The sequence below is a fragment of the Gorilla gorilla genome, chromosome 1, assembly GCF_029281585.2.
Source record: "Gorilla gorilla gorilla isolate KB3781 chromosome 1, NHGRI_mGorGor1-v2.1_pri, whole genome shotgun sequence".
Lineage (NCBI taxonomy): Eukaryota > Metazoa > Chordata > Mammalia > Primates > Hominidae > Gorilla > Gorilla gorilla.
In genome coordinates this window covers 43,966,947-43,990,462 of record NC_073224.2, presented here as the reverse complement: position 1 = coordinate 43,990,462, position 23,516 = coordinate 43,966,947, and the positions used below count along the sequence as shown (strand labels likewise).

At 44.3% G+C, this 23,516-nt stretch overlaps 1 protein-coding gene across 1 annotated transcript; it reads right to left on the bottom strand.

The window, feature by feature from the left end:
• Positions 1-4,787: 4,787 nt before the first annotated feature.
• Positions 4,788-22,295, bottom strand: SPATA45 (spermatogenesis associated 45). The gene is made up of 3 exons (XM_031014840.3): positions 22,147-22,295; positions 10,452-10,766; positions 4,788-4,853 (listed from the first exon to the last, which is right to left on the bottom strand). The coding sequence occupies exons 2-3, from the start codon at positions 10,726-10,728 to the stop codon at positions 4,834-4,836; spliced, it is 297 nt and encodes a 98-aa protein (XP_030870700.1). The 5' UTR covers positions 10,729-10,766; positions 22,147-22,295; the 3' UTR covers positions 4,788-4,833.
• Between the last annotated feature and the right edge of the window lie 1,221 nt (positions 22,296-23,516).

The window sequence follows — 23,516 nt, the reverse complement described above, 5'->3', positions numbered from 1 at the left end:
AGGGTTATTTTGGGGGACAGCTTCTGTGATGGTTAATTTGACGTGTCAACTTGGTGAGGCTACATTACTCAGCTAGTTGGTTAAACATTATTCTAGATGTTTCTGTGAAGGTATATTGTAAATTAGACTAACGTTTAAATCAGTGGACTGTGAGTGAAGCACATTACCCTCTGTAAAGTGGGTTGGCTTCATCCAATCAGTTGAAGGCCTTAGAAATAGAAAAAGACTGACCTCCCCAAGCAAGAAGGAATTCCGCCAGCAGACTGCCTTTGGGCTTTGCAGGGAGCCAGGGCAGAAAAGGAGGAAAGTGTCTGTGATTTAGTGCTACTGAGGAAACCCATGCATTGACAGATATGAAACACTCCTGGGAGGGGATAGAGAGCATGTGGACTTTCTGCCATTTCAGGTAAGGTCAGAGTCCCAACGGATATATCGTCTTGTGACTTTTGAGTTTCTGGTTTTAGCCTGAGACCGTTGTAGGGTGTATAGAGGAGGATAAAGTAGAAAATGCCTAAGGTGGTGTTAGAAATGCAAAATGGTTGTTCCCCAGTGCCGCAAAGAAATAGCACTCCAACATAAATTTAATTTTCTCAGCAAGGCAATTTTTACTTTCTGCAGAAAGTGTGCCCCTCACAGATGGAACAATGGTGAGAGCATACCTGGACAGGGGAAGGGAAGGAGTTCTTATTCCTGATGCAGGTAGACCCTACTGCTGTGTCGTTCCCCTATTGGCTTAGGTTGGACAGCACAGTCTAAGCTAATTCCGATTGGCTATTTTAAAAAGAACAGGAGTACGAGCCGGAGTGGCAGCGTGAGTAGTTTGGTGGGAAAGATGGTTAGGAACAGGTAACTAAGGTGACTTAGGTCAGACTGGGTGACCAGGCGTGACTCAGGTCAGAGCAGGTGACCGGAATGAGTCAGGATGAAGCAGGTGACCAGGGGAACAGATGTGAATTACTAATTAGGACTGGTGGGAGAGTTGTTTACTGAAAACAGAGGCAAGGGGGTGAAGAGAACCAGGAAGTTAAACTTTAAAATGGAGAATCAAAGAATAAGAGAGCTGAACATACTAATATACTCAGCCAGGCGTGGTGGCTCACACCTGTAATCCCAGCACTTTGGGAGGCTGAGGTAGGTGGATCACATGAGATCAGGAGTTCAAAACTAGCCTGACCAATATGGTGAAACCCTGTCTCAACTAAAAATACAAAACTTAGCCAGGTGTATTGGTGCATGCCTGTAATCCCAGCTACTCAGGAGGCTGAGGCAGGAGAATTGCATGAACCCAGGAGAAGGAGGTTGTAGTGAGCCAAGGTCACGCCACTGCACTCCAACCTGGGTGACAAAGCTAGACTCCATCTCACAAAAAAAAAAAAAAAAAAAAAAAAAAAACAGGCTGGGTGCGGTGGCTCACGCCTGTAATCCTGGCACTTTGGGAGGCTGAGGTGGGTGGATCATGAGGTCAGGAGATTGAGACCATCCTAGCTAACACGGTGAAACCCCGTCGCTACTAAAAATCCAAAAAAAAAAAAAGATTAGCCAGGCGTGCTGGTGGGTGCCTGTAGTTCCAGCTACTTGGGAGGCTGAGGCAGAAGAATGGCGTGAACCCAGGAGGCAGAGCTGGCAGTGAGCCGAGATCACGCCACTACGTTCTAGCCTGGGCAACAGAGCGAGACTCCGTCTCAAAACAAACAAACAAACAAACAAAACATGCTAACATACTGATTCTTTGAAGAGAAAATTGGGGTTCACTATAAATTTAACAGTGGGATCAGGGGTGAGGGAAGGTTTCCAGAAGGAGGTGGTATCAAATTAAATCTTGCACAAATTGAAGTTAGGTAGAGAGGAGGTAACGGAATAAGGCAAGTTCAGAGAGTCACAAGTAGGTCTATAAAACCAGAGGCACACAGCTGGGAGGGTGGATAGGGTTACGAGAGAGCTGAGGTTAGAGAATGTGTTAATTGTACTGTCCAGCTGGGTGTGGTGGCTCACATATGTAATCCCAGCACTTTGGGAAGCTGAGGTGGGAGGACTGCTTGAAGCCAGGAGTTTGAAACCAGCCTGGTCAACATAGCCAAATTAAAAAAATTAGCTGGGCATGGTGGTGCACACCTGTCTTCCCAGCTACTTAGGAGGCTGAGGTGGGGCAATTGCTTGAGCAGGAGAGGTTGAGGCTGCATTGAGCAGTGATCACCCCACAGCACTCCAGCCTGGGCAACAGAGTGAGACCCTGTCTCAAAAAGAAAAAGAAGAAAAAGAAATGTACCGTCCATACCCTGACACTCCTTTACCAAAACCTATGTGTTTATTTCCTATTATTCATCCTAGCTAGAGCCAAAGAAATAATACTGTATTTGATAGTCTTTATTTGAGCTTCTGAATGTGGGGAGACAATTATCTAAAGGACTTCCATGTTTCTGCACATCTAGGGAGCAGAAGCACTGACGACCTTTGTTTCAGGTAATCTCTTTGGAAGATCGTGACTCCCTTTGGAGCAGAGGGCAGCTCTGTTTACCATCCACTATAATGAAGATAATGTCTCTTTCTGGGCAAAGGTTGGGTTTCTTTAAGCTCAGGATTCCTCAGCTATGAGGCAAAACCTCTGCGTGTGTGGCATCTACCTGGACATCTTCACATCGCCCCATGGATCTTGAGGGAGTGGGGGAGGGCAAGGGGAACCGACCCGAACATGAGGCTTGTGTTCCTTGCTGTGCTCTAAGTAGTAAAATCCTTTGCCTCTGAACCAGGAGCCTCATGTCTTCTGTAGGTGCCCATGACAGCTGTGCCAGGATAATCCTTTAGTTATTGACGCTAGGTATTTGCTTTAAAACAAACAAACAAAAACAGGCCGGATGAAGTGGCTCATGCCTGTAATCCCAGCACTTTGGGAGGCTGAGGAGGGTGGATTGCTTGAGGCCAGGAGTTCACGACCAGCAACATGGTGAAACCCCATCTCTACTAAAAATACAAAAATTAGCCAGGCATACACTTGTCATCCCAGCTACTCAGGAGGCTGAGGTGGGAGAATCATCCGAGACTGGGAAGTCCAGGTGCAGTAAGCCATGATCATGCCACTGCACTCAAGCCTGGGTGACAGAATGAGACCCTGTCTCAAAAAAAAAAAGGCAGACTTTCACCATGTTGCACAGGGTGGAGGGCAGTGGCTATTCACAGGCATGATCCTGGCACACTACAGCCTTGAACTCCTGGACTCAAGTGATCTCTCACTCCAGCCTCCTGAGTAGCTGGGACTATAGGTATCTGCCACCACTGCCTGGCTAGGTATTTGCCTTTTGGGAAGTGAAAAATCAGCTGTAGTTCTGTGTCGTTTATTATTATTATTTTTAACATTTTCTCGTGGTTGATGAGTCTTATCCACACTGTGCCCTACTATATAGTCCTGGCTGACATAGGGTTTTAAGCCAGCTGGCTTATCCATATCCCTTCTAATATCAGAATGCTTTGGCTCTCTATGAATCTGAGCTTCCTGTGGAAGTAGAGCGCAACCAAATAAAAAGTGAATGTCTTATTGAAATAAATACAAATGCCAAGAAGCTCTGGGTTCCAGGCCAGGCAGTGCTCTGCTTGGCATATGGACTAGGTTCTTAACCACACAAAGGAACATAAGCCAAGTTAAGATCTGAAGAGGCTCATGCCTGTAATCCCAGCACTTTGTGGGGCTGAGGCAGGCAGATCACCTGAGGTCAGGAGTTCGAGACCAGCCTGGGCAACATGGTGAAACCCTGTCTCTACTAAAAATACAAAAAATTAACCTGGCATGGTGGCACACACCTGTAGTCCCAGCTACTCAGGAGGCTGAGATGAGAATTGCTTGAACCTGGGAGGCAGATGTTGCAGTGAGCCAAATCACACTGCTGCACCCCAGCCTGGGCAACAGACCAAGACTCCGTCTAAAAAAAAAAAAAAAGTGATTTGAAGAGACTGTGATCCAAGAAGCAATGAAACGGAGGTGATAGTAGCCAAATAGGATGTGGCCATGAGATAATTCTAACCATCACCACTGTGGGGATGGACAACGTAATGTAACACAAAGCCCTGTCTACAGGCACCTTATATTAGCCTCTCAAATATCTCCTTATTCAAATAATCAAAACTATAACTTTAACAGAGGAAGTTAATCTATCATTTAGAAGCAAGTGTTAACTTTTTAGCCTTCAACCTGATCAGTGGGGTTGGTCAATATATTCCACTGAGTTATAGAAACAAATATAAACTATTATTTAAACATTTTAGATTACTAAGGAGAAGATCACCTGGGCATGGTGGCTCACACCTCTAATCCCAGCACTCTGGGATGCCAAGGCGAGTGGATCACCTGAGGTCAGGAGTTCAAGACCAGCCTGACCAACATGGTGAAATGTCATCTCTACTAAAAATACAAAAGTTAGCTGGGTGTGGTGGCGTGCGCCTGTAGTCCCAGCTTCTCAGGAGGCTGAGACAGGAGAATAGCTTAAACCCAGGAGGTGGAGATTGCAGTGAGCTGAGATCATGCCACTGCATTCCAGCCCAGGGAACAGAGCGAGATTCTGTTTCAAAAAAAAAAAAAAAAAAAGGGATCACTGTAAACTAAACTCTTAGGTATTCATGTTTGAAAGTATCTAAAAAACTCAAATCCTCTCTTCAAATCATCTAAGTCTAAATGATAGAATGGAATGAATAAAGATATAATATGTTTTATGTGACAATGTTTTTTGAGGGATCTAGTGAATACTTTTGTTTAGCTTCGTTTATAATTAATAATTTGTAAATAATTTAGACACACTGAAGAAGAATCAAAGAGAATGTATTTCCGTGTGTCTCTGGAGATGCACTTTATCCAAATATGGCATTATCTGAAAAAATAAAAAATAAAAAGTATTTGTTATATAACTTATAACACATTTCATGGTTTTTAAAATAACCCTGGAGGGCAGAGTATTGTTTTTCAGATACAGGAACTAAGGTTTAGAAACACCAAATGGGCCGGATGCGGTGGCTCACACCTGTAATCCCAGCACTTTGGGAAGCCGAGGTGGGCGGATCACAAGGTCAGGAGATCGAGACCATCCTGGCCAAGATGGTGAAACCCCATCTCTACTAAAAAAATACAAAAATTAGCCGGGCGTCGTGGCGCGCTCCTGTAGTCCCAGCTACTCAGGAGGCTGAGACAAGAGAATCGGTTGAACCCGAGAGGCGGAACATGCAGTGAGCCGAGATCACGCCACTGCACTCCAGCCTGGGCGAAAGAGCGAGACTCCGACTCCAAAAAAAAAAAAAGAAACACCGAATGGCGGCCAGGCGCGGTGGCTCACGCCTGTAATCCCAGCACTTTGAGAGACTGAGGTGCGCAGATCACGAGGTCAAGAGATGGAGACCATCCTGGCCAACATGTTGAAACCCCCATCTCTACTAAAAAGACAAAAATTAGCTGGGCGTGGTGGGATGCGCCTGTAGTCCTAGCTACTCAGGAGGCTGAGGCAGGAGAAATCAGTTGAACCCAGAAGGTGGAGGTTGCAGTGAGCCGAGATCGCAACACTGCATTCTAGCCTGGTGACAGAGCAAGAAAAAATCTCAAAAAAAAATTAGCTCAGTGTGGTGGTGCACACCTGTAATCCCAGCTACTCTGGAGGCTGAGGCAGGAGAATCGCTTGAACCCCGGGCAGCAGAGGTTGCAGTGAGCCAAGATCGAGCCACTGCACTACAGCCTGTGACAAAGTGACAGAGTGAGACTCCGTCTCAATAAATTAAAAAAAAAAAGAAAGAAACACCAAATGGTTGGGCACGGTGGCTCACGCCTGTAATCCCAGCACTTTGGGAGGCTGAGGCAGGCAGATTGCTTGAGGTCAAGAATTTGAGACCAACCTGGGCAACATGGCAAAATCCAGACTCTATTAAAAAAATACAAAAGTTAGCCAAGCATGGTGGCACATGCCTATAGTCCCAGGTACTCGGGAGGCTGAGAGGTAGGAGGATCGCTCGAGCCCAGGAGGTTGAGGATACAGTGAGCTATGATCACACCACTGCACTCCAGCCCCAGTGACAGAGCAAGACTCTGCCTCTAAAAAAAAAAAAAAAAAAAGCTCAAATTACTAAAAGCATGATACTAGTCAATGACAGAGGCAAAACTTGAACCCAGGTGTTTTTAATTCTATATATTTAAATAAACCGCCCCTCTTTTGGGCTCCACATCTCCAAGTGGAAGATTGAAAAGAGGGCCTGGAAATCTCGGACTAAGAGAACTTCTTTCCTGGTCTTCACGTCACTATTAATAGAAGCAAAGAGGAGCACCCAGAACTCCAAATACTCTATGCAAAATCTGTAACATTACTTCCCCTCAACACACAGGCCTCCCCACCAGGTTAGACCACTGCTAGGTTCAACCATCAGGACTAATCTCATTCTGTCCCTTATCCCTGTTTACACTGGACTCCTCAAGGAACCCAGGAGTCCTGGGTCATCCCTCATGCCCTGGATAGTAATCCCCATATAGTTATACGGGCAGCAATACACCCTCCATCCAACACTTCCTATCCCCCACCCTGCTGTTTTCTGTTTCCCCATAGCTCTTACCCATTTATCGCTATCTGATCTGACATTTACTTCCTTTTTTTTTTTTTTTTTTTGAGACGGAGTTTTGCTCTTGTTGTCCAGGCTGTAGTGCAGTGGCACGATCTCTGCTCACTGCAACCTCCTCCTCCCGGATTCCAGTGATTCTTCTGCCTCAGCCTCCAGAGTAGCTGGGATTACAGGCATGCACCACCATGCCCAGCTAATTTTTGTGGGGTTTCACCATGTTGGTCAGGCTGGTCTCGAACTCCTGACCTCAGGTGATCCACTCGCCTCGGCCTCCCAGAATGCTGGGATTACAGGCGTGAGCCACTGTGCCCGGCTGAAATGTACTATTTTTTAACTTGTTTATCTGGCTCTCTACCCAGTGAAAGCTAAGCTTTTTTTTTTAGAAATAGAGAAGAGGTCTCTCTATGTTGCCCAGGCTAGTCTCAAACTCCTGGGCTCAAGGGATCCTCCTGCCCCAGCCTACCAATGTGCTAGGACTACAGGCATGAGCCAGCACACCAAAACCTAAGCTTTTTGAGGCAAGATTTTATTCATCACTGTATTGACAAGCACGTAGAAGAGTGCCTGACATAAAGTAAGCACTGATATATATTCGTTGAATGAATAAAGAGTAAATGAGTGTTTCTTCCTCTTGCACAGGTATGCAAAGGAAAGGAGTACAGTGCCTTCCAATTCGTATTGAATATGTCCAGCAAAATTACTGTATTATTACCCTCTTGCATTTCTAAAGATTATTCCACAGCAACCAACTAAGGTTGCTGTGAGAAACTCAGGTTTGTGAGCCATTGCCCAAGGACATAGCTATTGGTCTCGAGAGGAATGAGGTAAGTTCTACCACTACTTCTGGGAAAGTATATTCCATGTCCCAACATTTATTCAATCAGCCAGGAAACGTTTCCTGAGTTCCTAATTTGTGCCAGACACTGTTCTAGGGACTGAGGATAAAGTAGTGAAAAAAGCAGATTCCATCCCTGCCTTCAAGGAGCCTAGCCTTCATTAGGGAGTGATAAACACTGTGGTAAAAAAGAAAGCTGGGTAAGGGATTATAGAGTGTTGAGTGCTGCTTAGATAGGGTGGTTTCTTTTGTTTATTTTTTATTTCAGTAGTTTTTGGGGTAAAGGTGGGTTTTGGTTACATGGGTAAGTTCTTCAGTGGTGATTTCTGAGATTTTGGTGCACCCATCAACCGAGCATGTAGTCTTTTATTCCTTGCCCCTCTTTTACCTTTCTTTCCCTTGGGGTTCCTAAAGTCCATTATATCATTCCTATGCCTTTGCATCCTCATAGCTTAGCTCCTACTTATAAGTGAGAACAGACAATATTTGGTTTTCCATTCCTGAGTCACTTCACTTAGAATAATGGCCTCCTGGCCGGGCGCAGTGGCTCAAGCCTATAATCCCAGCACTTTGGGAGGCTGAGATGGGTGGATCACTTGAAGCCAGGAGTTTGAAACCGGTCTGGCCAACATGGCGAAACCCCATCTCTACTAAAATAAAAAAATAAAATAAAATAAAATAAAAAAATTAGCCGGGCGTGGTGGCAGGCAATCCCAGCCACTTGGGAGGCTGAAGCACTTGAACCTGGGGGCAGAGGTTGCAGTGAGCTGAGATCACGTCATTGCACTTCAGCCTGGGTGACAGAGAGACTCAGCTTTCACAGAATTGAAGAGAGTTGGGGCCTTGCTCTGGGTTAGGCTTTCACTTAAGGAAATGTTGTGGCTGGGTTCATCTGTCCAGATCACTGAAACTTTCTCCCTATCAGCAATAAGGCTGTTTTGCTTTCTTATCATTTGTGTGTTCACTAAAGGGAATTTTTAATTTCCTTCAAGGGTTTTTCCTTTGCATTGATAATTTGGATAAATGATTGGCACAAGAGGCCTGGCTTTTGGCCTATCTTGGCTTTTGCCATGCCTTCCTCACTAAGCTTAATCATTTCTAGCTTTTGATTTAAAGTGAGACGTAATACTTCCTCCTTTCATCTCAGGTGATCCGCCCACCTCGGCCTCCCAAAATGCTAGGATTATAGGCATGAGCCACCTTGCCCAGCCCTAGAGTTATTTTTGAATAAAACAAACACATGACTCTTACAAATTAACTCTAAACACAGTGGAGAATCTCAGCTTTCTACACCACACTGTATCACACTCTACTCCACTTCCTAAGAGCACTGGGCAAGTGTAAAGTCACAGCCACATCAAAGAATTGAAATCTCAAGTGTGGTGATTCTTTTGTTTCTGATCTAAATTAATAATTTGTTGGTTGTATTACATATGATTACACACCCCCTTCTCTTTTTTTCAAATAAATGAAAAAATGCTATCTCAGCTGCCTGCCTAGACTAAGAAACAAGTATTCACAATGAAGGTATTTATCAGCTCCCCTTCTTCCTCCTATAAAATAATACCACCACCATCACCACCATGCCATCCCCTGCCCCCAACAACCTTCATCCACTTTTTTTTTTTTTGAGAAGGAGTCTCACTCTGTCGCCCAGGCTGGAGTACACCAGAGTGATCTCAGCTCACTGCAACCTCCACCTCTGGGATTCAAACAATTCTCCTGCCTCAGCCTCCCAAGTAGCTGGGACTAAAGGTGCGTGCCACCACGCCCAGCTAATTTTTGCATTTTTAGTAGAGATAGGGTTTCACCATATTGGCCAGGCTGGTCTCAAACTCCTGACCTCAGGTGATCCGCCTGCCTTGGCCACCCAAAGTGCTGGGATTAGAGGCGTGAGCCACCGTGCCCGGCCTCTCCACATTTTATTAGGGCTTTTTGTGTGATATTTGTCATCAAAAGGATCTCCACTGCACCTCAATTTTGCACATGAAATGTTTGTAAAGGCCAGTGAAATTGATGAGATAGCAGGTTTCTGAAGTTTTTGTGGTCTATTGTAACTATTATAACAACTCTTATCAAAATGTGGTTCTCAGGCCATTGGCATCAGCATCACCTTAGTCTGCTGAGAATGAGATTTCCAGGCACCTCCCTAGAGCATACTGAATGAGATGGCCTGAAGTTGAGGCCTGGGATTCTGTATGCATAAAAAAAGAGAGTCTCTGGTCTATAATAGCTCTTACAATCCACCAGCCTAGTTTAATGACACTTTTACCTTCAAACAGATTGCCTTTATGCTATACCAGGGCAATACTCAGGGACCTCTTTCAATCCCAGAAATTCTTCCTAATTTTTAGGAATACCTACAAATCATTCCTATACATTGGTTAAGAATCCTATCATAGGCCGGGCACGGTGGCTCACGCCTGTAATCCCAGCACTTTGAGAGGCCAAGGTGGGTGGATTACCTGACGTTGGGAGTTCGAGACCAGCCTGACCAACATGAAGAAACCCGGTCTCTACTAAAAATACAAAAAAATCAGTCAGACTTCGTGGTGCATGCCTGTAATCCCAGCTACTCGAGAGGCTAAGGCAGGAGAATCGCTTGAATCCAGATGGAGGTTGCTGTAAGCTGAGATCGTGCCATTGCACTCCAGCCTGGGCAACAAGGGCAAAACTCTGTCTCAAAAAAAAAAAAAAAAAAAAAAAAAAGAATCCTATCATAGGCTGGGTGTGGTGGCTCATGCCTGTAATCGCAGCACTTTAGGAGGCCGAGGTGGGTGGATCACCTGCGGTCAGGAGTTTGAGACCAGCCTGGCCAACAAGGTGAAATCCCGTCTCTACTAAAAAATACAAAAAAATTAGCCAGGCGTGGTGGCAGGCGCCTGTATTCCCAGCTACCTGGGAGGCTGAGACAGAAGAATCACTTGAACCCCGGAGGTGGAGGTTGCAGTGAGCCGAGATCGCGCCACTGCACTCCAGCCTGGGCGACAAGAGCAAAACTCCATCTCAAAAAAAAAAAAATCCTATGATAACTTCTTACTTTTTGGTGGAAAGTGCTTTCTCTCCATGTGAGCAAGGAGACTCAGCTTGATCCAGGAGCTCCTGCCACTGTTGGGAACAGGCTCTTTGGTTGTGGTATCAGTAAAGGACTGATAGGCACCCGGGAAGTGCCTCTTTTGAACTCTCAGTAAGCTGACTTGATTGCTTCGTTCCACCAAGCAGTTGGATTCACGCTTTTCGTTTATCTCCTCCAGGAGATGTTGTTTGCTTACTCCGTGTTTTTTCATTATTTCAGTGGTTCTGTTTATAGATGCCATTATGCTCACAAACCAATTGTCAAGTGATTCTTGCTGTCCTACAAACAAATGAAAAAATACTTTCAATTGTCTTTTTGAGTCAGAAGCCAGTATTCACAATCACGTTTGCCAGTTTCTCTTTTTGCCTTCTATAAAATAACACCACAACCACCAACAAGCCTCCCACCCCACGCTTCACTTTTTTATTTACTTATTTTTTTAGACAGGGTCTTGCTCTGTCGCCCAGGCTGACACACAGTGGCATGATCTCAGCTCACTGCAACTTCCACCTTCCAGATTCAAGTGATTCTTGTGCCTCAGCCTCCTAAGTAGCTGGAATTACAGGCGCGCACAACCATGCCTGGCTAATTTTTCTATTATCAGTAGAGATGGGGTTTCACCATGCTGGCCAGGCTGGTCTTGAACTCCTGTCCTCAGGTGATCCACCCACCTCAGCTTCCCAAAGTGCTGGGATTACAGGTGTCAGCCACTGTGCCCAGACAGCACACCTCACTTTTTTTTTATTTTTTTATTTTTTGAGATGGAGTCTCACTCTGTTGCCAAGGCTGGAGTGCAGTGGCTCGATCCCAGCTCACTGCAACCTCTGCCTCCAGGGTTCAAGCGATTCTCCTGCCTCAGCTTCCCAAGTAGCTGGGATTACAGGCATGCACCACCATGCCCAGCTAATTTTTTTTTTTTTATTTATTTTTAGTAAAGACGGGGTTTCACCATATTGGCCAGGTTGGTCTCGAACTCCTGAAGTTGTGATCCACCTGCCTCGGCCTCCCAAAGTGCTGGGATTACAGGCGTGAGCCACCGTGCCCGGCCACACCTCACTTTTTACTATTGTTTCTTAAGGGTTTTATTTTTTGTTTTTTAGGTGTTCTTCAGGGCAAACAAAGGTTAAAAAGATATGGTAAGAGGATATATTATTGTTTTTTAAAATTATACTATGCATTTTTTTTGCTTTTAGAAGCATTATTTCTTCTGATTATAAAAATAATACATGTTTATTACATATATTAATAATATAATAGATAAATAATACATGTTTAATACATGATTATAAAAATAATACATATTCATGGTAGATAATTAAGAAAATACAGAAAAACATAAAGTAGAAAAGTTAAAATTACTCTCGATCCAGAGACATCCATTAATATTTTGGGTGTTACTTTCCCAATAAGTATCCAAAGGGATTTTATTTTTTTAAAGTGGCGGCCAGGAGCTGTGGCTCATGCCTGTAATCCCAGCACATTGGGAGGCCAAGGCGGGCAGATCACAAGGTCAGGAGTTCAAGACCAGCCTGGCCAACATAGTGAAACCCTGTCTCTACTAAAAATACAAAAAATTAGCCAGGCATGGTGGCAGGCACCTGTAATCCCAGCTACTCAGGAGCCTGAGGCATGAGAGTCGCTTGAACCCGGGAGGCAGAGGTTGCAGTGAGCCGAGATCACGCGATTGCACTCCAGCCTGTGCGACAGTGTGAGACTCTGTCTCAAAAAATAAAATAAAATAAAGTAAAGTGGCCAGGCGCAGTGGCTCACGCCTATAATCCCAACACTTTGGAAGGCCGAGGTGGGAGGATCACTTAAGCTTGGGAGGTGAAGGTTGCAGTGAGCTGAGATTGTGCCATTGCACTCCAGCCTGGGTGTCAGAGCAAGATTTGGAAAGATAGCGAAATATTCAGCACTGATAAATGATACAGTCCACAGTCTCAAGAAGCTCAAACAATAGCAGTCAGGATTTTTAAAAAGCCCACGCTGAGATTACAGTGAACTTAAAAAGAAAAGAAAATCTTAAAAGCAACCAGAGAATAAAAGGAGGGGCAATTGGACCAACAGCTGACTCCTCAACAAGCAATAACATAAGCCAGAAGACAAAGAAATGGGGCCGAGCGTGGTGGCTCACACCTACAATCCCAGCACTTTGGGAGGCCGAGGTGTATGGGTCACCTGAGGTCAGGAGTTCGAGACCAGTCTGTCCAACATGGCAAAACCCTGTCACTACTAAAAATACAAAAAAAAAAAATTAACCGAGCATGGTGGTATGCACTTGTAATCCCAGCTACTCAGGAGGCTGAGGCAGGAGAATTGTTTGAACCTGGGAGGCAGAGGTTGCAGTGAGTCAAGATCATAGCACTGCACTCCAGCTTGGGCGGCAGAGCAGGACTTTGTCTCAAAAAAAAAAAAAAATACATTCGTCATCATCAGTCACTAGGAAAGTGTAAATCAATACTACGAGATATCACTACATACCATTAGAATGGCTGAAATGAAAAAGACTGACCAAACCATGTGTTAGCAAAGATATGGAGGACCTGGAATTCTCATATGCTGCTAGTGAGAATGTAAAATGGAACAATGTCTGGAAAATAATCATGCAGCTTCTTAAAAAGTTAAACATACTCCTATCATTTGATCCATTCCTAGGTATTTACCCTAGAGCAATGAAATTCTCCACACACATGCATAAAGAAATGTATCTGTACATATGAAAACTAACACATGAATGTTAATCACAGCTTTTTAAAAAACTTTTGTTGTTGTTGTTGTTGTTTTTACACAGCTTTATTTTTATTTATTTTTGAGACAGGGTCTCTTTCTGTCACCCAGGCTAGAGTGAAGTGGTGTGACCATGGCTCACGGCATCCTCGACATCCCAGGCTCAAGCCATCTTCCCACCTCAGCTTCCCAAGTAGCTGGGATACAGGCGCAGGCCACCACACCTGGCTATTTTTGTTTTTATTTTTCATAGAGATGAGGTCTCATTATGTTCCTAAGGCTAGTCTTGAATTCCTGGGCTCAAGGGATCCTCCTGCCTTGGCCTCCCAGAGTACTGAGATTACAGGTGTGAGCACAGCCACCAGGCCCAGCCCACTGCTTTATTTTTATGAGCCAAAAAGTTCTAACAACCCAAAAGTCCATCAGAAGCAGAACAAATAAATTGTGGTATATGTGCACAATTGACACTGAGTTATAAAATATATTTATATATATTATATGTACATAATATATTCCTTTTACCTGAGATGCTAATTCATCAATATATATTTTTGAGTAGTGTTCATATATTGTTGATAAACACAATATTATGGCTGAATCTCAAAATAACTATGCTGAGTAAAAAGAAAAAAAAAGAGCCAGACAAATCAGAATGTATAGTGTACGATTCCATGCATATAAAACTCTAGGAAATATTAGGCTAGGCATGGTGGCTCACGCCTATAATCCCAGCACTTTGGAAAGCTGAGGAAGGAGGACTGCTTCAGCTCAGGAGTTCAAGACCAGACTAAGCAATATAATGAGACCTTGTCTCTACAGAAAATTCAAGAACTTAACTAGGTGTGGTGGCACCTGCCTGTAATCCCAGCTACTCAGGAGGCTGAGGTGGAAGGATGGCTTGCACCCAGGAGGTGGAGGTTGCAGTGAGCCGTGATCACAAAACTGCACTCCAGCTTGGGCAACACAGCAAGACCCTATGTCAAAAAAAAAAATGCTAGGAAATATGAAGTCCCCTACAGTGACAAATGAAAATCAATGGTTGCTTGGGAATGGGGAAAGGTAGGCAGCAAGGGTGGCAGGGATTACAAGGGATATGAATAAACTTTGGGGCTGATGAATATGTTTATTATCTTAATTGTGGTGATGCTTTCCTGGGTGTATGCATATGTCAAAAACATCAAACTGTACATTTTAAACATGGACAGTTCATTGTATGTCAATGACCAGTCAATAAAGCTCTTACATAAAATTGGGCTGAGTACCTAGCACATTGCCTAATGAATATCAGGTGGTTGATAAATATTTTAATGAATGAATAAATAGTATATATTACTTACAAGTTTTGATTTTCTTTCACTTTAATATAGTTATTGTGAGAATTTTTCATGTCTTTACATATGTGTCATTAGTAATAAAAATGTAAGATTTGATAATGTAATAGTCTATCATGTGAATTTATAATTTTTTTTCTTTTTTTAAATTTAATTTTAGTGAGCCAGGCGCCGTGGCTCATGCCTGTAATCCCTGCACTTTGGGAGGCCAAGGCAGGCAGATCACCTGTCAGGAGTTCAAGACCAACCTGGCCAACATGGTGAAACCCCGTCTTTACAAAAATACAAAACTTAGCCGGGTGTGGTGGCGCGCACCTGTAATCCCAGCTACTTGGAAGGCTGATTCGGAAGAATCACTTGAACCCGGAAGATAGAGGTTGTAGTGAGCGGAGATCGTTCCATTGCACCCCAGCCTGGGCAGCAGAGCGAGTCTCCGTCTCAAAAACAAACAAACAAAATTAATTTTAATTTTAAATTATTTTGTTTTTATTTTGTTTTGTTTTTTGAGACAGAGTCTTGCTCTGTCATCCAGGCTGGAGTCCAGTGGAGCGATTCAAGCGATTCTCGTGCCTCAGCCTCCCAAAGTAGCTGGGATTACAGAGGCGCACCACCATGCCCAGCTACTTTTTGTACAGGCGTGGGCCACCGCCCTCGCCTGTTTTGTTTTGTTTTGAGACGGACTCTCGCTCTGTCGCCCAAGCTGGAGTGCAGGGGCGCGATCTCGGCTCACTGCAAGCTCTGCCTCCTAGGTTCAAGCCATTCTCCTGCCTCAGCCTCTCGAGTAGCTGGGACTACAGGCGTCCGCCACCATGCCCGGCTAATTTTTTTGTATTTTTAGTAGAGACGGGGTTTCACCATGTTAGCCAGGATGGACTCGATCTCCTGACCTCTTGATCTGCCCGCCTTGGCCTCCCAAAGTGCTGGGATTACAGGACTGAGCCACCGCACCCAGCTCCGCGCTCACCTTTTAAATTCTCTCTTTTTTTTTTTTTTTTTTTTTTTGAGGCGGAGTCTCTCTCTGTCTCCAGGATGGAGTCCAGTGGAGCGATATCGGCTCACTGCAACCCTGACTCCCTGGTTTCATGCGATTCTCCTGCCTCAGCCTCCCCAGTAGCTGGGATTACAGGCATGTGCCACCACACCCAGCTAATGTTTGTAAGTCTTTTTAAATTCTTTTGGAGTGGGAGACACCATCCTTCCTTTTTTTTTCTTTTCTTTTGAGATGGGGTCTCATTCTGTCACCCAGGCTGGAATCCAGGGGCATGATCTTGGCTCACTGCAACCTCTGCCTCCTAGGCTCAAGTGATCTTCCATCCTCAGCCTCCTGAGTGGCTGGGACCACCACAAGTGTGCACCACCATGCCCAGCTAATTTTTTTGTATTTTTGGTAGAGACAGGGTTTCATCATGTTGCCCAGGCTGGGCTAAAACTCCTAAGCTCAAGCGATCTACCCACCTCAGCCTTTCAAAGTGCTGGGATTACAGGTATAAGCCACTGTGCCTGACATTGATTATTCTTTTTATTGCTAGACTTTAGGTTGTTTTCGATTTATTTTTATAATAATGCTTTGAAACACATTGAAGTGACAGAAATCACACAAACACACATTGTTTTAGGAAAGCTACCAGAGCCATCAATTTTTCTTTCCTAAATAAGCAAAGAAGAGGTATCTTTCTTTTTTTTTTTTTTTTCTTTTAAGAAGGAGTCTTGCTCTATTGCCCAGGCTGGGCGTCACTCCCTCTCAAAAAAATAAAATAATAAAAAATAAAAAGGTCAGTTTGTCAAGTGCCTATTTTTGTTTGTTAGTTTTGAAATGGAGTCTCACTCTGTCACCCAGGCTGGAGTGCAGTGGTGCAATCTTGGCTCACTACAGCCTCTGCCTCCTGGGTTCAAGCGGTTCTCGTGCTTCAGCCTACTGAGTAGCTGGGATTACAGGTGTGCACCACCATGCCCAGCTAATTTTTTTGTATTTTTAGTAGAGAGGGGGTTTTCACCATGTTGGCCAGGCTGGTCTTGAACTCCTGACCTCAAGTGATCTGCCCACCTTGGCCTCCCAAATTGCTGGGATTACAGGCGTAAGTCATCACTCCCGGCCTGAGTTAACTTATATTTTGTTAAAAGTCCATTTTAGGCTGGGTGTGGTGGCTCATGCCTGTAATCCCAGCACTTTGGGAGGCCGAGGCGGGTGGATCACCTGAAGTCAGGGGTTCGAGACCAGCCTGGCCAACATGGTGAAACCCGGTCTCTACTGAAAATACAAAAATTAGCCAAGTGTGGTGGCAGGCACCTGTAATCCCAGCTACTCAGGAGGCTGAGGCTGGAGAATTGCTTGAACCCGGGAGGCAGAGGTTGCAGTGAGCCGAGATCACACCATTGCACTCCAGCCTGGGGGACAAGAATGAAACTTGGTCTCAAAAAAATAAAATAAAAATAAAATAAAAGCCCATTTTATAGGTGAACTGCAAATAAAACATAGATGTCTTAGTTAAAAGTTCACCATGAAGTTCTCAAAATTCAAACTCTTATTACAAGTTACCTGACAACTGGAGCTAAATAAAACAAAATAGACACAGTAATAGAGTCTAGTGGTACAAGCATATTTTTTAAGTAAAAAAGATTTGATTAATATTTTACCTATGCTGCCTCCTAACTGTATGATCTTGTTTTAGTTACTTACCTTCTCTGGGCCTCAGTTTCCTGATGTGTTAAATGAAAATAATATCCAGGCCAGGTGCAGTGGCTCATGCCTGTAATCCCAACACTTTGGGAGGCCTAGGCAGGTGGATCACCTGAAGTCGGGAGTTCAAAATCAGCCTGGCCAACATGGTGAAACCCTGTCTCGGCTGGGCGCGGTGGCTCACACCTGTAATCCCAGCATGTTGGGAGGCCGAGGCAGGCGGATCACTAGGTCAGGAGATCAAGACCATCCTGGCTAACATGGTGAAAGCCTGTCTCTACTAAAAATACACACACACAAAAAAATTAGCCGGGCGTGGTGGCATGCGCCTGTAGTCCCAGCTACTTGTGAGGGTGAGGCAGGAGAATGGTGTGAACCCGGGAGGCGGAGCTTGCAGCGAGCCGAGATTGCACCACTGCACTCCAGCCTGGGCAACAGAGCAAGACTCCGTCAAACACACACACACACACACACACACACACACACACACACAATTAGCTGGGCGTGGTGGCACATGCCTGTAATCCCAGCTACTCTGGAGGCTGAGGCAGGAGAATCGCTTGAACTCCAGGGGCAGAGGTTGCGGTGAGCCAAGACCGCACCATTGCACTCCAGCCTGGGCAACAAAAGTGACACTCCATCTCAAAAAAAAAAGAGAAAGAAAAGTAAAGAAAATAATATCCAACTCACAGAGTGTCATAAGGACTAAATGAGCTAATAAATACCAAGAGCTTAATACAACCAACCCTCAATAAGTGGTAACTTTATCATATTAAATAGGCACTTTGAAAAAAGTTTTATTCAATTTGATAAGTAAATAATTTAGTATTTTCTTTTCTCCCCAGTTTCTAATCTTGTTTACTTGCTGTGTGACTAGAATTGGCTACATAATTTGTAGGGTCCAGCGAAAATAAAAATGCTGGATCCTTTATTAACAAACAATGGAGACGTTCAAGGTAATGACAGTAAAACTTTAAGCCAATTGTGAGACCCTTCTGAGCAAAGGGCCCTATGTGACTGTTTGGGTCTCATGCCTGTGAAACTGGTCCTGTGTGTGACATAGGAACAGGCCAATTCCAACTGCTAATTCATCCAATTTTACAATCTCTTAAATGGAGATAAGTAATATGTTTAACTCATGACTTTGAAAGGTCTGGTCCAAAAACCAGACAAGTCTTACAGGTTAGTTCAGGATCTGTGCCTTATCAACCAAATTGTCTTGCCTATCCACCCTGTAGTGCCAAACCCATATACTCTCCTATCCTCAATATCTCTCTCCACAACCCATTATTCTGTTCTAGATCAACCTAACTGACCCCATAAATCCTAAATCCTTTCCCCACTCTCCTTTCCATTCCTTAAAAAACAGCCCTAAAAGCTGCTCCCACACTAGCTCTCCCTAACTCATCCCAACTTTTTCATTACACACAGCCAAAGTGCAGGGCTGTGTGGTCAGAATTCTTACACAAGAGCCGGGACTGCACCCTGTAACCTTTCGGTCCAAACAACTTGACTTTACTGTTTTAGCCTAGCCCTCATGTCTGTGTGCAACGGCTGCTGCTGCTGCTTTAATACTTTTAGAGGCCCTCAAAATCACAAGCTATGCTCCACTTATGCTCTACAGTTCCCATAACTTTCAAAATCCATTTTCCTCCTCACACTTGACGCATATACTTTCTGCCCCCCAGCTCCTTCAACTATACTCACTCTTTGCTGCATCTCCCACAGTTACCATTGTTCCTGGCCTGTACTTCAATCTGGCCTCCCACATTATTCCTGATACAACACCTGACCCCCATGACGCTATCTCTCTGATCCACCTGACATTCACTCCATTTCCGCATATTTCCTTCTTTCCTGTTTCTCACCCTGATCACACTATTGATGGCAGTTCCACCAGGCCTAATTGCCACTCACCAGCAAAGGCAGGCTATGCTATTATATCTTCTACATCTATCACTGAGGCTACTGCTCTGCCCCCCTCCACTATGTCTCAGTAAGCCAAACTCATTGCCTTAACTCAGGCCCTCACTCTTGCAAGGGACTCCGCATCAATATTTATACTGACTCTAAATATGCCTTCCATATCCTGCACCACCATGCTGTTACATGGGCTGAAAGAGGTTTCCTCACTACGCAAGTGTCCTCTATCATTAATACTTCTTTAATAAAAACTCTTCTCAGGGCCGCTTTACTTCCAAAGGAAGCTGGAGTCATTCACTGCAAGGGCCACCAAAAGGCATCAGATCCCATTGCTCAAGGCAACGCTTATAAGGTAACCAAAGAAGCAGCTAGCCTTCCAACTTCTGTCCCTCATGGCCAGTTTTTCTCCTTCTCATTGGTCACTCCTACCTACACCCCACTGAAACTTCCACCTATCAATCTCTTCCCACACAAGGCAAATGGTTCTTGGACCAAGGAAAATATCTCCTTCCAGCCTCACAGGCCCATTCTATTCTGTTGTCATTTCATAATCTCTTCCATGTAGGTTACAAGCTGCTAGCCCGTCTCTTAGAACCTCTCATTTCCTTTCTATCGTGAAAATCTATCCTCAAGAAAATCACTTCTCAGTGTTCCATCTACTATTCTACTACCCCTCAGGGATTGTTCAGGCCCCCTCCCTTCCCTACACATCAAGCTTGGGGATTTGCCCCTGCCCAGGACTGGCAAATTGACTTTACTCACATGCCCCGAGTCAGGAAACTAAAATACCTCTTGGTCTGGGTAGACACTTTCACTGGATGGGTAGAGGCCTTTCCCTCAGGGTCTGAGAAGGCCACCGCAGTCATTTTTTCCCTTATGTCAGACATAATTCCTCAGTTTGGCCTTCCCACCTCTATACAGTCTGATAATGGACCGGCCTTTATTAGTCAAATCACCCGAGCAATTTCTCAGGCTCTTGGTATTTAGTGGCTCCTGGTTTTACCTCAAATCGCCACCCTTAAGTCTCTCTTGAAGTGGATAGAAGATTTTCAGTGGCAGGGTACCCTCCAATACTTTCACCCTGATGAAGTCCTATTCTTTACTTTTATACTCACTCTTATTCTGGTTCCCGTTCTTATGCCACCCTCTACCTCTCCCCAGCTATCTCCACCACACTATCAAACTCACTCTCTCCTAGCTGTTTCTAATCCTTCTTTAACAAACAATTGCTGGCTTTGCATTTCTCTTTCCTCCAAAATCACCCAGGCCTCGACTTACTCACTGCTAAAAAAAGAGGACTCTATATTTTTAAACGAACAGTGTTTTTACCTAAATCAGTCTGGCCTGGTATATGACAACATAAAAAAACTCAAGGATAGAGCCCAAAAACTCACCAACCAAGCAAATAATTATGCTGAACCCCGTTGGGCACTCCTTAATTGGATGTCCTGGGTCCTCCCAATTCTTAGTCCTTTAATACCTATTTTTCTCCTTCTCTTATTCGGACCTTGTGTCTTCCTTTCGTTTAGTTTCTCAATTCATACAAAACCACATCCAGGCCATCACCAATCATTCTATACGACAAATGCCCCTTCTAACAAGCCCACAATATCACCCCTTACCCCAAAATCTTTCTTCAGTTTAATCTCTCCCACTCTAGGTTCCCACGCTGCCCCTAATCCTGCTTGAAGCAACCCTGAAAAACATTGCCATTATCTCTCCATACCACCCCCAAAAGTTTTCGCTGCCTCAACACTTCACCACTGTTTTGTTTTGTTTTTCTTATTAATATAAGAAGACAGGAATGTCAGGCCTCTGAGCCCAAGCTAAGCCATCATATCCCCTGTGACCTGTACATATACATCTAGATGGTCTGAAGCAACTGAATATCCACAAAAGACCTGAAAATAGCCTTAACTGATGACATTCCACCACTGTGATTTGTTCCTGCCCCACCCTAACTGATATGATATATTCTCCCCTGCCCTTAAGAAGGTACTTTGTAATATTCTCCCCCCTCCACTTAAAAAGGTACTTTGTAATATTCTCCCCCGCCCTTAAGAATGTACTTTGTACACCTATCCCAAACCTATATGAACTAATGATAATCCCACCACCCTTTGCTGACTCCTTTTTTGGACTCAGCCTGCCTGCATCCAGGTGAAATACAGCCTTGTTGCTCACACAAAGCCTGTTTGGTGGTCTCTACACATGGATGCACGTGACAAAAGGGGCTTTGAAGGGCTGCCCAAAATAGCTCAGTTGGGAGAGCATTAGACTGAAAAGGGCTTTGAAACTTTTTTTTCTTTTCTTTTTTTCTCTTTCTGAGACAAGGTCTCACTTTGTCACCCAGGCTGGAGTGCAGTGAGTGACTTGATCACAGCTCACTGCAGCCTCAACCTCCCGGGTTCAGGTGATCCCCCCACCTCAGCCTTCCAAGTAGCTGGAACTACAGGCACACACCACCATGCCTGGCTAATTTTTGTATTTTTTGTAGAGATGTCATTTTGCCATGTTGCCCAGGCTGGTCTTGAACTCCTGGGGTCAAATGATCCTCCTGCTTCAGCCTCCCGAAGTGCTGGGATTACAGGCGTGAGCAACCGTGCCCAGCCCAGGTTTTGAAAATATTAAACATGCATATACAGTAGATCCTAATTACTCATTGATTACATATTTGCAAATTTGGCTACTCCCTAAAATGTATTTGTTATACATACAGCAAATAGCACTAGTAGCACTAGCCTGGGAAAAAGATCAAAACTGTGGTTTTCATATTGCTTTTGCGCCATCCATATTGCTTTTGAGCCATTGTAAAGTCGAAAAATTGTATGTCAAACCATTGTAAGTTAGGGGCCGGCTGTATTCTTTCTAGGAGCAATGGTTCAGTATTTGCTAATTTAATGTTTGTGGCAACTTTATAGAACATAACTATCATAATAACAAGAATTGACTGTATGAGAAAATATATTACTATTTCTACAGGTATATTATTATAAATTACCTTTAACATACTACCATACAGCAACCCAAAGCGTGTTTCAAGTCCGCTGGTGTGGATTAGCCCACTGGGGTGCCACCTTGGTGATGGAATACTCTGATCAGTGCCATTCCAACTTTGTTCTATTCATAGAAGCCTGGTTAAGAGAGGTTCTGGAGTCAGAGATCATTTACTTACCAGCCAGGTGACCTTGGATAAATATAAATTCCTCTATCCTCTTTTTTTTTTTTTTTGGAGACAAGGTCTTGCTCTGTCACCCAGGCTGGAGTGCAATGGTGCAATCACAGTTTCATTATGTCGGCCACGCTGCTCTTGAATTCCTGAGCTCAAGCGATTCCTCTTGGCCTCCCAAAATGCTGGGATTACAGGTGTGCATCACCAGGCCCAGCCATTCAACCCTCATAATATTGGTTTCATCATTTGTAAAATGGGGGCTAAAGATACTGCTTTCACCAAGCTGTGTGTTTGTATGTGTGGTAAGTGATGAGGAGGGAGTTGAGATTAAATTAGGAATGCATGTAAAGCTTTTTGCATTGTGGCTGGCATCAATTTATTACATGTACTGATATGTTTTGAGCACTTACTGTGCTTGGAGCTGTTGTGGATACTGGGGACAAATGGGTCCTTGCCCCGATGAAGAAGAGTTCTAATCTAAAGATTCATTGTAAGTACTCAGTAAGTGGTAGCTACTTTATTGGTTTTATTAAAACTTTATATTTTACATGGGGAACTTGTTGTTGTTGTTTGTTTTTGGTTTGGTTTGGTTTTTGAGATGGAGTTTCACTGTTGTTGCCCAGGCTGGAATGCAATGACACGATCTCGGCTTACTGCAACCTCCATCTCCCAGGTTCAAGTGATTCTACTGTCTCAGCCTCCTGAGTAGCTGGGATTACAGGCATGCACCACCACATCCGGCTAATTTTGTATTTTTAGTAGAAATGGGGTTTCACCAAGTTAGCCAGGCTGGTCTTGAACTTCTGACCTCAGGTGATCTGCCTACCTTGGCCTCCCTGGCCTGTTTTGTTTTTTGAGACAGGATCTCATTCCATCGGACAGGCTAGAGTGCAGTGGTGTGATTGAGGCTTACTGCAACCTCGACCTCCTGAACTCAGGTGATTCTCTCACCTCTGCCTCCTGAGTAGCTGGGACTACAGGCGTGGACCACCACAACTGGCTAATTTTTAAATTTCTCATAGAGACGGGGTTTTGCCATGTTGCCCAAGCTACATGGAAAGTTATTTTATTCATATATTTCTTTTCTAAGAAGAGGAGGTCTCCAGTTTTTTTTTTTTTTAAATCTTCAGGTCACTCTGGAATGTTTCCAATGTGGAGGAAGGGGGCCCGGCAAAACTAACTAACTGACTAACTCACTA